This window comes from Salvelinus fontinalis, chromosome 42, assembly GCF_029448725.1.
Source record: "Salvelinus fontinalis isolate EN_2023a chromosome 42, ASM2944872v1, whole genome shotgun sequence".
NCBI classification, from domain to species: Eukaryota; Metazoa; Chordata; class Actinopteri; order Salmoniformes; family Salmonidae; genus Salvelinus; species Salvelinus fontinalis.
Genome location: NC_074706.1, coordinates 21,398,448 through 21,415,060, shown reverse-complemented (window position 1 = coordinate 21,415,060; position 16,613 = coordinate 21,398,448). Strand labels below are relative to the sequence as shown.

General features: G+C 47.5%; 1 protein-coding gene across 1 annotated transcript; it reads right to left on the bottom strand.

Moving 5' to 3' along the window:
- Nucleotides 1-8,079: 8,079 nt before the first annotated feature.
- LOC129841336 (piggyBac transposable element-derived protein 4-like) lies at nt 8,080-12,061 on the bottom strand. The gene is made up of 2 exons (XM_055909560.1): nt 11,035-12,061; nt 8,080-10,231 (listed from the first exon to the last, which is right to left on the bottom strand). The coding sequence occupies exons 1-2, from the start codon at nt 11,211-11,213 to the stop codon at nt 8,488-8,490; spliced, it is 1,923 nt and encodes a 640-aa protein (XP_055765535.1). The 5' UTR covers nt 11,214-12,061; the 3' UTR covers nt 8,080-8,487.
- Between the last annotated feature and the right edge of the window lie 4,552 nt (nt 12,062-16,613).

The window sequence follows — 16,613 nt, the reverse complement described above, 5'->3', positions numbered from 1 at the left end:
TTACATCGTTTTCATGCTCATCAAGCCATTCAGTGACCACTCATGCCTTGTGGACGGGGGAATTGTCATCCTATGGGGGCAAAGCCATGGTAGCCAAAATAATGGTCTGCCCCAGCATTTTTATACGTGACCCTACGCATGACGGGATGTTAATTGCTTAAATAAACTCAGTAACCACATGTGTGTGGAAGCACATGCTTTCAATATACTTTGCATCCTTCATTTGCTCAAGTGTTTCCCTTCCCCATGGCAGTCAATTGTCATTCAAGTATTATACACAACATCGTTCAACTCCCACTTGGATAAGGGAAGCAAGGCTAATTGAATCTACCTTCTAATGAGTTTGTTGTGAAATCTGTTTCATTCCTTAAAGCTTGACTCCATAGAGGTTCAAACAACAAACAATGTTTTTCCCCATCATTGCACATCACTGCATGACACTGTGCTACTATTACTAATTTGGTTGGTATGATGCTGGATGCTCTTTCCTCAAAACAATAGCAAATGCGCCTCGGGCGGCCAGCGGTTCTGTTTCGCTTATCGTGGATCTCAGCCTAAATCGCATGTGAATATTACAGACAGTCCCAAGGTCTTACCATATCAATCTGAGTTTGTTGAAGGTCTTCCAAAGTAACTTCACTGCAGCGGGAACGAGGGGGATTTTATGTTAGATCCTGCTATTTTGATTGGCTGGATTAAGTGCGATATCCCCATCAAACATCTAATCTATTTAAGCCGTCACGTTTCAGAACTCTAGGTGAAATTCAGGACACACAAATCGACTCTCTCTGGCAAAGGAAAACCTTGTTATCACAGTGCAAATGCCTGCTATTTACATTTGGCTGCTAGGCCCGTAAAAGGGTATGCATGACATAACCACATCTCCATATCAGCTCCAAACCTACAATGTATTGTGATTTGCAATTTGGTATAATACCATCTTATTATAAACGTGTCTTCCTCCAATCATCGCCCTAGGTCCAGAAAATCGAACAGATGTCAACATTTTACTCCTTCCTATGGTCTTATTTACCCTACCGAGCAGACTGTTAAAGGGCACCGCGGTACTGATAAAAACCTGCCAGATGTATGCACCCCCGCAGACCTTTGGCGGAGGCAGCCAGGTAGAGAGCACCGATAATAAGATATCATGACCTCCCCACGTCCAGGCACGAATCCGGGAGAGAGCCACACATACTATTGATTCGGTGGTTCTGTGGGTTGTGCCTACAATTTACTGGAACCCTTTGGAGGGAGGGCAGTGCGGTACCAACCTCTTCTGAGTTGGAGTGGAAATCCTGGGGCCTCGCCACGAGCACACTGCCCTTCTTGTCATGTCACCTAGATACTGTGCGTCTTCCATTCATTAGAGCCACTGTGGGGCGAGTGGAGGCTGGAGTCCCCTATTGAAATACAAGGCTTTGAAACTGTCTCCTGTTCTTGTTTGTCTTCTTCTTCAATTGTCATTGGGCACGATGAGATTCTTCTGTTTCTCTTCTATGACCGCCAACTCTATGGCAGCTTTAAGGAAGAAAACTAGGTTTAATGTAATAGTTGATTCTTGGGAGCTGTCCTCAAGCAGCCTTCTGAACCATTAGAGATGAATGAGGTGTCAGGCCCCATGCTGTGTAGCCGGGGTGAGGGCCGAGGAGAAGGTAATGAAAGGAATCCTATCACGGTATCACTCCCAATTAAATAGACGCTATTGTGGAAATGTGATTTCTGTTCCGTATCACAGTTGTGTGTTGTGCTATCGACCATATGCCTCTGGTGATCTTAATGCTCTTGGCACATCATTTTAAACCAAACCAAAGCCAAGGTAAGATTAAGTTTAAAACACACTGACCTGCTTTGAACTATCTATCTGGCCAATGATATTCGAATAAATGTCTGTCAGAGATGTTATATTCACCTAATATCATACACAAGACAGTATGGCGTCCATCTAACATGGACGAGTACATGATAAATACCCATCTGGCAAAAATGGAGAGTCAAACACCTGTTTGTAAATGTCAACATTTACAAGCAGGAATGTGGTTAAAATATGCAAAGTAGTCAGGTCGCCTTCATTTGGCCTGTGGCTAATGCAAAGCTGCTAGTAATTAAACGTGAATATGGTAATGTCAATTGATTTGAAGCGCAAACATTTTCTTCGCATTAGGCTAATGATTAAATTCCCCTGTCGACATGTCTCATATAAAAAATACATACGTATCTCAAATGTATGTAATGCCTGATAATGCCAATATTCCTGAAATAAATGGCTATGACATGTAGACTGCAGGGTGGCCAATGGTTCCTTATTCGGCTTCTTAAATGACCATTTATGCATTGTTCAATGGAGACACATTATTTTTGCCACCGAGCCAAAGATTTGGCAATGATATAATTTAAATTGTGATGCTGAGTAAAAACCCTAACCTTGAACATTCTGTCATGAAGAGCACATGTTCAACTTGACAAAAAAACAATGTTTTCCCATCACAAGAAGTCCAAAAACTAAATGACTATAGTAAGTGCCTCTCTTCAGCTTAATTAAATCATGAAAAAGAAATCGAGACCGGGCACTAGGATGGTTTTATTATTTATTTTAGTTTGTATCGATTTAAACAAAAACGATACATCGTACAACACTCCACAATATGTCAAAGTGTAGATCTAGGTCTTGTGCTTCCAATGACTGGTTAGCGGTGTCATAGTGCGTTCATAACCAAGTGGGAAGTGAAAATGTAACACATTTGGGAAAAATCCACTTGAACGGCTCTTGAACTGGTGACAATAAAATAACTAGTGCTTTACAATGACGGTAAAAACTTGCAAGTATTTTGGGGTGTTAGTGGGTTAAAATCTTCCGAGAAGTAACAGAGAGTGTATGGAGGGACACTCATATTGTCTTTATTCATATTGAAAATCAGATTTATTGAATTCACCATGTGGTATATATTAAAGGTCACTTAATTACATATAACAGGCTTTTAAAAATGCAATATTGGTGCACAATTTCTACTTAACATACCAAAGGGATGCAAAAGACACTAACAGTACAATGAACGGTACACTGACTGAACTAGCCTGGTCCTATACTGCTCGTGCTATTAGTGCGTAGGGTTTTTATATCATTGCATTTTAAATGTGTGTCCTTGTCTGTCAGTGTAAAAGTGTTTTGTTACTTGTCATGTTTTGTGCTTTTTGGTTAACCTCAGGAAGAGTAGCTGCTGCTTCTGCAACGGGGAGCCAAATAAATAGCAGATTGAAGAGGGCCCCTGGCCCCACGCCAGCCAGCGTGGGATACATCCTGCTGCCACTCCCTTCCATCTGTACCGCATTCAGGAAATCCATCAAGCCCAACGAGCCCCTTCCTGCTTCCCCTCATGACACACACACACACAGTCTTGTATAACTAACCTTGACACACAATTCAGTACCATTCAAAATCCTATTTTCCCTAACCCCTAAACCTAACCTTAACCCTAACACAACACTATTTCTAACCATAACCCTAAACCCCCTAGAAATACCATTTGACCTTGTGGGGATTTACAAAAAAAAATCCCAGTTGGTGAAATTTCTGTTCTGGTCCCCACAAGTATAGTTACGCACACTACACTTCACTCCACGTCACTTTTCCTGTTTACACTAGAGCATTGGTTCTCAAACTGTTTTGCTTCGTGACCCACCATAAGGGTTGAGCGGTGAAAAAACATACACAGACCAAACAACATTTACGAATAATACAATCTTCTTCAAAACAAACATCTACAGGAATGTGAATGTAGATTTGAGAAATGGAATGTCTAATAATGAAATTATTTGTAACACATTTTTCTGCATTAAAAAATGGGCGTGTGTGAAAGGGGGCGTGGCAATGGGCGTGAATCTGTGGTCTGTGCGGCTGAATTCTGTCCGGGTCCCGGACAAGAACATTTGACACCATCATCTTGGCAGCTGAGAGAAAATGTTGCTAAACATACTAACTGACTGACTATGTAGTGAAAATGTACATTTTTTAGCGTAGGCCTATTTATTTCTGCAACAACACACTCACTCACAAATTGTAAGCAAGCTAGTGACAGTGTCTCTTAAAAACATGATTGACATCGGGAAAAGAGGGTAGGCTATCAGCTGATCACTGATTTCTGTTCATTTCTGTAAATCTGCTAGCTAGCTAGCTCAATACTTTTTTATCAGCAACCATCACTCCTGTGTTCCAATGGCACATTGTGTTAGCTAATCCAAGTTTATAATTTTAAAAGGCTAATTGATCATTAGAAAACCCTTTCGCAATTATGTTAGCACAGCTAAAAACTGTTGTTCCAGGACCCAGGAGGCTTTGGAATGTACTGAGTAGAGGAGAGGCAATCACATGATTGCAGCCACTGATAATGGTGGAGAGGCACTGTGAAACACTGGAAATCTACCCGCATCCACATAAACTAGTCCAGGCATCATTCTTTGACAAACACAGAAGGTTGTATACTGAATTCAATAGAAGAAAACAGAGAGAGAGGAGAGAGAGAGCCAGCCAGTGCCTTAACGTAGCCATTGGCTACAACCAAGACAATAAGGAACTGGCAGTGTCTCTCTCTCCTTCTCTCTCTGTTTTCTTCTATTGAATAATATGCAGCCTAATGTTTAAACACAAATCTAATGGGCAGGGGGGGAACACTTAAAATACACTAATTTGAAATATTTAGTTAGGCTGTTCTAAGGTATTATGGGCTCTATTTTTAACAAGCCTAACGCGCTGGCCAATCTAAGCGTTGGCGGCAGCACTATACAGTGCATTGGGAAAGTACTCAGATCCTTGACTTTTTCCACATTTTGTTACATTACAGCCTTATTCTACAATGGATTAAGTTGTTTTTTTCCCTTATTAAAAATAAACAACTGAAATATCCCATTTACATAAATATTCAGACCCTTTACTCAGTACCCTGTTGAAGCACCTTCGGCAGCGATTACAGTCTTGAGTGTTCTTGGGTATGACGCTACAAGCTTGGCACACCTGTATTCTTCTCTGCAGATGCTCTCAAACTCTGTCAGGTTGGATGGGGAGTGTCGCTGCACAGCTATTTTCAGTTCTCTCCACAGATCTTCGATCATGTTCAATTCTGGGCTCTTGCTGGGCCTCAAGGACATTCAGAGACTTGTCCCGAAGCCATTCCTGCATTCATCTTGATGGTTGTACAGTCATCTAAAATAAAACTGTGAAGGACCTCGGCGTTACTCTGTAACGGCTTGTGCTCTCCTCATCCTCGGATGAGGTGAGGAGAGAAGGATCTTCAGACCAAAACGCAGCATTTGGGAAATAAGCCATCTTTATTAAGAATACGATGGCCACACGAAACGAAACAAAACACTTTCAAACTACAAAACAAGAAAACGACGTTGACGAAACCTGAACATAAACTTACATAACTAAACATAAACTTACGTACAGGAAAACAGACGACATCGAAACGAAACGAAACAAACAAACGCTACAGTCCCATGTGGTACGAACATACATACGGACACAGGAGACAATCACCCACAAACAAACAGTGAGAATGCCCTACCTAAATATGACTCTTAATTAGAGGAACGCCAAACACCTGCCTCTAATTAAGAGCCATACCAGGTAACCCAAAACCAACACAGAAACAGAAAACATAGAATGCCCACCCAACCTCACGTCCTGACCAACTAACACACATAACAACTAACATAAATAGGTCAGGAACGTGACAGTACCCCCCCCACAAGGTGCGAACTCCGGACGCACCAGCACAAGGACTAGGGGAGGGTCTGGGTGGGCATCTAACCACGGTGGTGGCTCAGGCTCCGGGCGCGGTTCCCACCCCACCATAATCCATCCTAGCTTCCTCCCTCCAAGAATGTCCACCCTCTTTTCTCCCCCACAAAATCCTCTTAATAACATACCCAATAAGGACAACACCGGGACAGAGAGATAAATCAATACAGAGGGATAGATAAGAATATAGAGGTAGATAAAGATAGAGAGGGAGATCAGGATAGAGGGGCAACTCCGGACTGAAAGGCAGCTCCGGACAGAGAGACAGCTCTGGACTGATGGGCAGTTCTGGGTATCTAGCCTTTTTAGGCTGAAGGGCAGCTCATGGCTGACTGACGACTCTCGACGCTCATGGCTGGCTGACGGCTCTCGACGCTCATGGCAGGCTGACGGCTCTCGACGCTCATGGCAGGCTGACGGCTCTCGACGCTCATGGCTGGCTGACGGCTCTCGACGCTCATGGCAGGCTGACGGCTCTCGACGCTCATGGCAGGCTGACGGCTCTCGACGCTCATGGCAGGCTGACGGCTCTCGACGCTCATGGCAGGCTGACGGCTCTCGACGCTCATGGCAGGCTGACGGCTCTCGACGCTCATGGCGCTCTGACGGCTCTGGCTGCTCATGGCTCTCTGACGGCTCTGGCTGCTCATGGCTCTCTGGCGGCTCTGGCAGATCCTGTCTGGTTGGCGGCTCTGGCAGATCCTGTCTGGTTGGCGGCTCTGGCAGATCCTGTCTGGTTGGCGGCTCTGGCAGATCCTGTCTGGTTGGCGGCTCTGGCAGATCCTGTCTGGTTAGCGGCTCTGGCAGACCCTGTCTGGCTGACGGCTCTAGCGGCTCCTGTCTGGCTGACGGCTCTAGCGGCTCCTGTCTGGCTGACGGCTCTGTAGGCTCATGGCAGACGGGCGGCTTTGCAGGCTCATGGCAGACGGATGGCTCAGATGGCGCTGGGGAGACGGATGGCTCAGATGGCGCTGGGGAGACGGATGGCTCAGATGGCGCTGGGGAGACGGATGGCTCAGATGGCGCTGGGGAGACGGATGGCTCAGATGGCGCTGGGGAGACGGATGGCTCAGATGGCGCTGGGGAGACGGATGGCTCTGGCCGGATACGGTGCACTGTAGACCTGGTGCGTGGTGCCGGAACTGGAGGCACCGTGCTAATGACAAGCACCTTCCTACTAGTGCGGGGAGCAGGGACAGGGCACACTGTACTCTCAAAGCCTACTCTATCCCTGATGCGAGGTACCGGCACTGGTGACACCGGGCTGAGGACAAGCACATCAGGATTAGTAGGGGGAGAAGATACAGTGTGTTCAGGGCTCTGGAGACGCACAGGTGGCTTAGTGCGTGGTGCCGGAACTGGAGGCACCGGGCTAGATACACGCACTACAGGGAGAGTGCGTGGAGGAGGAACAGGGCTCAGGATACGCACTGGTAGCCTAGTGTGTAGTGTAGACACTGTAGGTACTAGGCTGGGGCGGGGAGGTGGTGCCGGAAATACCGGACCGTGGAGGCGTACTGGCACTCTTGAGCATTGAACCCGCCCAACCTTACCTGGTTGAATGCTCCCGGTCGCCCGACCAGTGCGGGGAGGTGGAAAAACCCGCACCGGCCTATGTAGGCGAACCGGGGAAACCATGCGTAAGGCCGGTGCCATGTATGCCGGCCCGAGGAGACGCACTGGAGACCAGACGCGTTGAGCCGGCCTCATGACACCTGGCTCAATACTCAATCTAGCCCTACCAGTGCGGGGAGGTGGAATAACCCGCACTGGGCTATGCACTCAGGAGACACCGTGCGCTCTACTGCGTAACACGGCGCCTGCCCGTACTCCCGCTCTCCACGGTAAGCCTGGGAAGTGGGCGCAGGTCTCCTACCTGCCCTTGGCCCACTTCCTCCTAGCCCCCCCCCCAAGAAATTTTTGGGAATTACTTACGGGCTTTTCGGGCTTCCGTGCCAGACGCGTTCCCTCATAGCTCCGGTTCCTCTCTCCGGTAGCCTCTGCACTCCCCAGTGCCTCCAGCTGCTCCCATGGCTTTTCGGGCTTCCAGCCACGTCTCCTTGCTGCCTCCTTAACCTGTTGGGGATGACCCCCCTTTTTCTCAATTTCCGCCTGAAAACATACCCTAATCTAACTGCTTGCAGCTCAGGCCTAGAAGGAAGGATATGCATATTCTTGGTATCATTTGAAAGGAAACATTCTGAAGTTTGTGTAAATGTGAATTGAATGTAGGAGAATATAACACAATAGATCTGGTAGAAGAAAATACAAGGAAATCAACAGACGTTTTTTGTTCTTTTACTGATGTTGCATCTTTAAAAATCAACAAGAAAGGCCAAACATTCAGTTATGATACTGGGGATCATTTCAAATGAGAACATAGGTAGGCAACAGTATTTTACCAAAATTTCAGATGGATACATTCAGGAATGAGTGAGGTACATGCCATTGAGCATGAGGTCAACCAGGTGTCCCTCACAAGTTTCCCAAATGTACCCAAGTGGCCGAATTGGTACAATGATACAATGATACAAAACCTATATACAAAATACAAAACAATTATTGTAACATACCCCCAAAAATATATATTTGAAAAATTCAAGGAAAAAAATGAATATTTAAAAAAAAAAAATAATAACAAGGGGAACTATTTACACTTCAAATGTTCAATCATGTGAAGACTCTGTCCTCTACACAATGTTGCGCTCCCGATGCCATATCCCATAGCAGTTTCTCTCTGGTGTGAAACAGAGGGTCACAGCACAGGTGGTGCAGGTGACAGGGGACTTCTTGTGGCACAGGGCACAACGAAGCCGCCCTACTGTGCCCCTTTTCCCCCGAGGCACATCCCTGCCTGCAATGATGAAATCCAGCATGTGCGTGCCGCTGGTTGGAGCAGAAGGGACAGAGGTAGAGGGGACAGAAGGTGCTACAGTGTTCTTGCTGTAGTTAGCAAGCTCCTGGATGAGCTGCTCCCTGAAGGCTAGCTGTGAGATGGGGGGCTGTCCACAGTTCTTGGCCATTTCCTTCTGGAGGATGAAGGAATTCACCACAGCAATGTCAATGAAATGATAGAATAGTGTTTTGTACCACTTCATGGTTTTATGAAGGACGTTATAATATCCTATCAGTGCATCGGATAGGTCTACACCCCCCATGCTCTTGTTGTAATCCCTCACAGCATCTGGAATGGGGACATTTCTGGCAGTCCAAGCGCCTGTAGGACCTTTCAAACGGCGAACAACGTGATCCCCACCGAACGACTTGTGAATAGTGGAACACATCACCACTTCGCGAGTGTCCATCCACTTCACAAACAGCAGGCCATCTTCACGGATCCATCTCATGGTACCCCGCTCAGCCCGCTTAGGCATGTCATTTACCCTGGTTTTTGGAAAACCCACTCGGTTGGTCCGAATGGTGCCACAGGCCCACATCTCCAGCTTCCTCAGGTCTGTGAACAGGGTAGGGCTTGTGTAGAAGTTGTCTACAAATAGTTTGTAGCCCTTCCCCAGCAGCTGGAAATCTAATAACTGCATCACAGAATCATAACTGAGTCCCTTACCGCTCGCACAAGTGTTCTTCCCCTCATAGACAAAAAAATTGCACGTGTATGCACACGCAGAATCGGCCAAAACAAACAGCTTGTAACCCCATTTTGTGGGTTTGTTGCGCATGTACTGTTTTAGGCCAATTCTGGCCTTTGAGGCTACCATTCTCTCATCTATGGAAAGGTTCTGGGCGGGCTGAAAATATGTCTTGCATGCCTCAACGATATCGTGGTAGAGAGGTTTGATCTTGCAGAGCTTATCAAACCCTGCTGTGCCTCGTTTCGCCTCGTTGTCCTTATCAACCTCTGGGTCACTAATGTGAAGTGCCCGCGAAATTGTCAGAAACCTAGTACAAGACATGACCGTTGAGGGGAAAGGCAGTTGATAGAGTGGTGCAGTTTTCCAGTAGTGTTTGAGGTTCTTCAGCTTCACCACCCCCATGTAAATGACCATGGACAGGTAGCAAAACAGTTCTGAAATGGAAATGTCCTTCCATTTCTCCTGCTTCTTTGCCCCATATCTATTAGTGTTCATCACCAGGGTATCAAGAACTGCCGAGGTGAAGAACAACTGGAAAAGTTGCATGGGGGTGTATTTGGAAGTCAGGTCCAATTGAGGGCCTACTGGGCGTTTTGGGCGGAAAAGTGGAGTTGGTGGGGCCACATCCTCCTCAAGAACAGTGTGCCAACGGTCCTCCTCCGCTCTGGCAGGTTCCACGCTGGACGGTTCCACGCTGCCCTTCCTCCGCTTCCTTGACGCCGGCTTACCACCCCTTGATGGCCGGGCGGGAGTAGGTGTGGTGCCGGATACAGCAGGGGTCCAGCTGGATGGACCAGCTTCAGTGGGGGATTTGCAGCTTGGCTCCCAATCAGAATCGCTGCGACTGTGAAATAAAGACAGACACCTATTAGAAATGCACAATGTGTGACCATGGTGAGCTTATGGCTACTGCAGTATGTGTGTGTGTAAATAGCACCTATTAGAAATGCACAATGTGTGACCATGGTGAGCTTATGGCTACTGCAGTATGTGTGTGTGTAAATAGCACCTATTAGAAATGCACAATGTGTGACCATGGTGAGCTTATGGCTACTGCAGTATGTGTGTGTGTAAATAGCACCTATTAGAAATACACAATGTGTGACCATGGTGAGCTTATGGCTACTGCAGTATGTGTGTGTGTAAATAGCACCTATTAGAAATGCACAATGTGTGACCATGGTGAGCTTATGGCTACTGCAGTATGTGTGTGTGTAAATAGCACCTATTAGAAATACACAATGTGTGACCATGGTGAGCTTATGGCTACTGCAGTATGTGTGTGTGTAAATAGCACCTATTAGAAATACACAATGTGTGACCATGGTGAGCTTATGGCTACTGCAGTATGTGTGTGTGTAAATAGCACCTATTAGAAATACACAATGTGTGACCATGGTGAGCTTATGGCTACTGCAGTATGTGTGTGTGTAAATAGCACCTATTAGAAATACACAATGTGTGACCATGGTGAGCTTATGGCTACTGCAGTATGTGTGTGTGTAAATAGCACCTATTAGAAATACACAATGTGCCTTTATTTCATGCCCTAGTCATATTTTTATATAAGGCAAATAAAATACAAATATATCAAACAACTCAAATGAATTATATATGATATTACTAATTCCAAACAACGTTACTCACCGATCCAAAACTGGGTCTTCACCGTGTAGAAACATGTCTTCGAATTCAGAATCAACGGATTCAACCTCGCTGGAATCAATTAGATGCTCATTTTCACTTTCACGGTCAATTTCACTAATTATATCTTGCACATCTGTGTACTTCGTCTTGGTCGTTGATTTGGCTGATTTATTTGCCATGATTGATCCTTGAAAATGCTCCAAAACAAACTTTCGCGGCGCGTAAAACGGTGAGCTCCTTACTTTCTGATTTTCAATGGGGAATAGCTGCGAACACGCATGGCTTTACAAAGATGCCTATTATTTCCGGGTAGAACCATTTGATATCCCTATTTACCTCTGCTCATTGGCTATCTATCCAGCTAGATTTCAAAAAGATCAGTGGTCATTGGACCGAGATACAGTCAATCAAAGACGAACAGGCCAATCGATTGGCGCGTAATGACGTAGCTGGTAGGTGTGTTCAGATCGAATTTCTTCGGTCAATATGTCCCGGAAAAAGAACCACGAAGTTTGGTTGTATTACTAACAAACAGAGGATTCTAATGAAACCGAACTTGACTTGATAAACGTCCCTTTAGAGTGAGTAATTACAATGAATGTTACGTCCAAAGTTGATGGACGCTGAATTTTCCACACAAGCCGTTCACAAAATGTTTCGTTTTAGGCTATAAAAATGGATTATATCGATCAAAAAGCCACTTGATTGTTTCGTCGTGACCTTTAGGATTGCCAAAAGAAGAAAATTTCCTAAGGTAATTGATGCTTTGCATTGCTATTTATGACTTTTGTGACTAATGTACTTTGTTGTAACTGTACCTAATGTGTTGTTTACTGATCGATAATCGCTTTTGTAGTGAAGCTTTTCGAAATCGGACATATTGGCAAGATTAACAAGAGGTATAGATTTGATATTGTGTATAACACTTCTGATTTAATTAAAGCTAAATATTTATAATTATGACATTCCGCCATTTTTTTTTTTTTTCTTGTCAAACGTCCCGCTAGCGCCACGCTGATCCTAGACAGGTTAAACCACCGCTCCTGGGCTTTAGCTGCCTCCCTCTCTTCCTGAGAACGGCGATTTTCTCCTGCCTTAGCCCAGGGACCTTCTCCATTCATTATCTGTTCCCATGTCCAGAAATCCTTGTTTTTCTCCTGTCCCTTACTCCGTTTATTTTTCCCTTGCCGCTTGGTCTTAGCGTGGTGGGTGATTCTGTAACGGCTTGTGCTCTCCTCATCCTCGGATGAGGTGAGGAGAGAAGGATCTTCAGACCAAAACGCAGCATTTGGGAAATAAGCCATCTTTATTAAGAATACGATGGCCACACGAAACGAAACAAAACACTTTCAAACTACAAAACAAGAAAACGACGTTGACGAAACCTGAACATAAACTTACATAACTAAACATAAACTTACGTACAGGAAAACAGACGACATCGAAACGAAACGAAACAAACAAACGCTACAGTCCCATGTGGTACGAACATACATACGGACACAGGAGACAATCACCCACAAACAAACAGTGAGAATGCCCTACCTAAATATGACTCTTAATTAGAGGAACGCCAAACACCTGCCTCTAATTAAGAGCCATACCAGGTAACCCAAAACCAACACAGAAACAGAAAACATAGAATGCCCACCCAACCTCACGTCCTGACCAACTAACACACATAACAACTAACATAAATAGGTCAGGAACGTGACAGTACCCCCCCCACAAGGTGCGAACTCCGGACGCACCAGCACAAGGACTAGGGGAGGGTCTGGGTGGGCATCTAACCACGGTGGTGGCTCAGGCTCCGGGCGCGGTTCCCACCCCACCATAATCCATCCTAGCTTCCTCCCTCCAAGAATGTCCACCCTCTTTTCTCCCCCACAAAATCCTCTTAATAACATACCCAATAAGGACAACACCGGGACAGAGAGATAAATCAATACAGAGGGATAGATAAGAATATAGAGGTAGATAAAGATAGAGAGGGAGATCAGGATAGAGGGGCAACTCCGGACTGAAAGGCAGCTCCGGACAGAGAGACAGCTCTGGACTGATGGGCAGTTCTGGGTATCTAGCCTTTTTAGGCTGAAGGGCAGCTCATGGCTGACTGACGACTCTCGACGCTCATGGCTGGCTGACGGCTCTCGACGCTCATGGCAGGCTGACGGCTCTCGACGCTCATGGCAGGCTGACGGCTCTCGACGCTCATGGCAGGCTGACGGCTCTCGACGCTCATGGCTGGCTGACGGCTCTCGACGCTCATGGCAGGCTGACGGCTCTCGACGCTCATGGCAGGCTGACGGCTCTCGACGCTCATGGCAGGCTGACGGCTCTCGACGCTCATGGCAGGCTGACGGCTCTCGACGCTCATGGCAGGCTGACGGCTCTCGACGCTCATGGCGCTCTGACGGCTCTGGCTGCTCATGGCTCTCTGACGGCTCTGGCTGCTCATGGCTCTCTGGCGGCTCTGGCAGATCCTGTCTGGTTGGCGGCTCTGGCAGATCCTGTCTGGTTGGCGGCTCTGGCAGATCCTGTCTGGTTGGCGGCTCTGGCAGATCCTGTCTGGTTGGCGGCTCTGGCAGATCCTGTCTGGTTAGCGGCTCTGGCAGACCCTGTCTGGCTGACGGCTCTAGCGGCTCCTGTCTGGCTGACGGCTCTAGCGGCTCCTGTCTGGCTGACGGCTCTGTAGGCTCATGGCAGACGGGCGGCTTTGCAGGCTCATGGCAGACGGATGGCTCAGACGGCGCTGGGGAGACGGATGGCTCAGATGGCGCTGGGGAGACGGATGGCTCAGATGGCGCTGGGGAGACGGATGGCTCAGATGGCGCTGGGGAGACGGATGGCTCAGATGGCGCTGGGGAGACGGATGGCTCAGATGGCGCTGGGGAGACGGATGGCTCTGGCCGGATACGGTGCACTGTAGACCTGGTGCGTGGTGCCGGAACTGGAGGCACCGTGCTAATGACAAGCACCTTCCTACTAGTGCGGGGAGCAGGGACAGGGCACACTGTACTCTCAAAGCCTACTCTATCCCTGATGCGAGGTACCGGCACTGGTGACACCGGGCTGAGGACAAGCACATCAGGATTAGTAGGGGGAGAAGATACAGTGTGTTCAGGGCTCTGGAGACGCACAGGTGGCTTAGTGCGTGGTGCCGGAACTGGAGGCACCGGGCTAGATACACGCACTACAGGGAGAGTGCGTGGAGGAGGAACAGGGCTCAGGATACGCACTGGTAGCCTAGTGTGTAGTGTAGACACTGTAGGTACTAGGCTGGGGCGGGGAGGTGGTGCCGGAAATACCGGACCGTGGAGGCGTACTGGCACTCTTGAGCATTGAACCCGCCCAACCTTACCTGGTTGAATGCTCCCGGTCGCCCGACCAGTGCGGGGAGGTGGAAAAACCCGCACCGGCCTATGTAGGCGAACCGGGGAAACCATGCGTAAGGCCGGTGCCATGTATGCCGGCCCGAGGAGACGCACTGGAGACCAGACGCGTTGAGCCGGCCTCATGACACCTGGCTCAATACTCAATCTAGCCCTACCAGTGCGGGGAGGTGGAATAACCCGCACTGGGCTATGCACTCAGGAGACACCGTGCGCTCTACTGCGTAACACGGCGCCTGCCCGTACTCCCGCTCTCCACGGTAAGCCTGGGAAGTGGGCGCAGGTCTCCTACCTGCCCTTGGCCCACTTCCTCCTAGCCCCCCCCCCAAGAAATTTTTGGGAATTACTTACGGGCTTTTCGGGCTTCCGTGCCAGACGCGTTCCCTCATAGCTCCGGTTCCTCTCTCCGGTAGCCTCTGCACTCCCCAGTGCCTCCAGCTGCTCCCATGGCTTTTCGGGCTTCCAGCCACGTCTCCTTGCTGCCTCCTTAAACCACCGCTCCTGGGCTTTAGCTGCCTCCCTCTCTTCCTGAGAACGGCGATTTTCTCCTGCCTTAGCCCAGGGACCTTCTCCATTCATTATCTGTTCCCATGTCCAGAAATCCTTGTTTTTCTCCTGTCCCTTACTCCGTTTATTTTTCCCTTGCCGCTTGGTCTTAGCGTGGTGGGTGATTCTGTAACGGCTTGTGCTCTCCTCATCCTCGGATGAGGTGAGGAGAGAAGGATCTTCAGACCAAAACGCAGCATTTGGGAAATAAGCCATCTTTATTAAGAATACGATGGCCACACGAAACGAAACAAAACACTTTCAAACTACAAAACAAGAAAACGACGTTGACGAAACCTGAACATAAACTTACATAACTAAACATAAACTTACGTACAGGAAAACAGACGACATCGAAACGAAACGAAACAAACAAACGCTACAGTCCCATGTGGTACGAACATACATACGGACACAGGAGACAATCACCCACAAACAAACAGTGAGAATGCCCTACCTAAATATGACTCTTAATTAGAGGAACGCCAAACACCTGCCTCTAATTAAGAGCCATACCAGGTAACCCAAAACCAACACAGAAACAGAAAACATAGAATGCCCACCCAACCTCACGTCCTGACCAACTAACACACATAACAACTAACATAAATAGGTCAGGAACGTGACATATTCTGGATCCTGATCTCTTTTGACGAACATATCAAGACTGTTTCAAGGACAGCTTTTTTCCATCTACGTAACACTGCAAAAATCAGAAACTTTCTGTCCAAAAATGATGCAAAAAATGAATCCATGCTTTTGTTACTTCTAGGTTAGACTACTGCAATGCTCTCCTTTCCGGCAACCCGGATAAAGCACTAAATGAACTTCAGAAAGTGCGAAACACGGCTGCTAGAATCTTGACTAGAACCCCAAAATTTGATCATATTACTCCAGTGCTAGCCTCTCTACGCTGGCTTTCTGTTAAGGCAAGGGCTGATATCAAGGTTTTACTGCTAACCTACAAAGCATTACATGGGCTTGCTCCTACCTATCTTTCCGAGTTGGTCCTGCCGTACATACCTACACGTACGCTACGGTCACAAGACGCAGGCCTCCTAACTGTCCCTAGAATTTCTAAGCAAACAGCTGGAGGCAGGGCTTTCTCCTATAGAGCTCCATTTTTATGGAATGGTCTGCCTACCCATGTGAGAGACGCAGACTCGGTCTCAACCTTTAAGTCTTTATTGAAGACTCATCTCTTCAGTAGGTCCTATGATTGAGTGTAGCCTGGCCCAGGAGTGTGAAGATGAACGAAAAGGCGCTGGAGCAACGAACCAACGAGCCCTTGCTGTCTCTGCTTGGCCGGTTCCACCTCTCCCTACTGTGATTCTCTGCCTCTAACCCTATTACAGGGGCTGAGTCACTGGCTTACTGGTGCTCTTTGTGGGCTATACTCGGCCTTGTTTCAGGATGGTAAGTTGGTGGTTGAAGATATCCCTCTAGTGTTGTGGGGGCTGTGCTTTGGCAAAGTGGGTGGGGTTATATTCTGCCTGTTTGGCTGGTGCCACAGTGTCTCCCGGCCCCTCCTGTTTCAGCCTCCAGTATTTATGCTGCAGTAGTTAATGTGTTGGTGGGCAGGGTCAGTCTGTTATATCTGGAGTATTTCTCCTGTCTTATCCGGTGTCCTGTGTGAATTTA

Bases quoted from the DNA above. Each gene is read 5' to 3' on its own strand.
- LOC129841336 (XM_055909560.1), bottom strand. From the start codon at position 11,213: ATGGCAAATAAATCAGCCAAATCAACGACCAAGACGAAGTACACAGAT. The intron at 10,232-11,034 runs GTGAGTAACGTT...TTTATTTCACAG, and splicing joins GAAGACCCAGTTTTGGATCG to TCGCAGCGATTCTGATTGGG.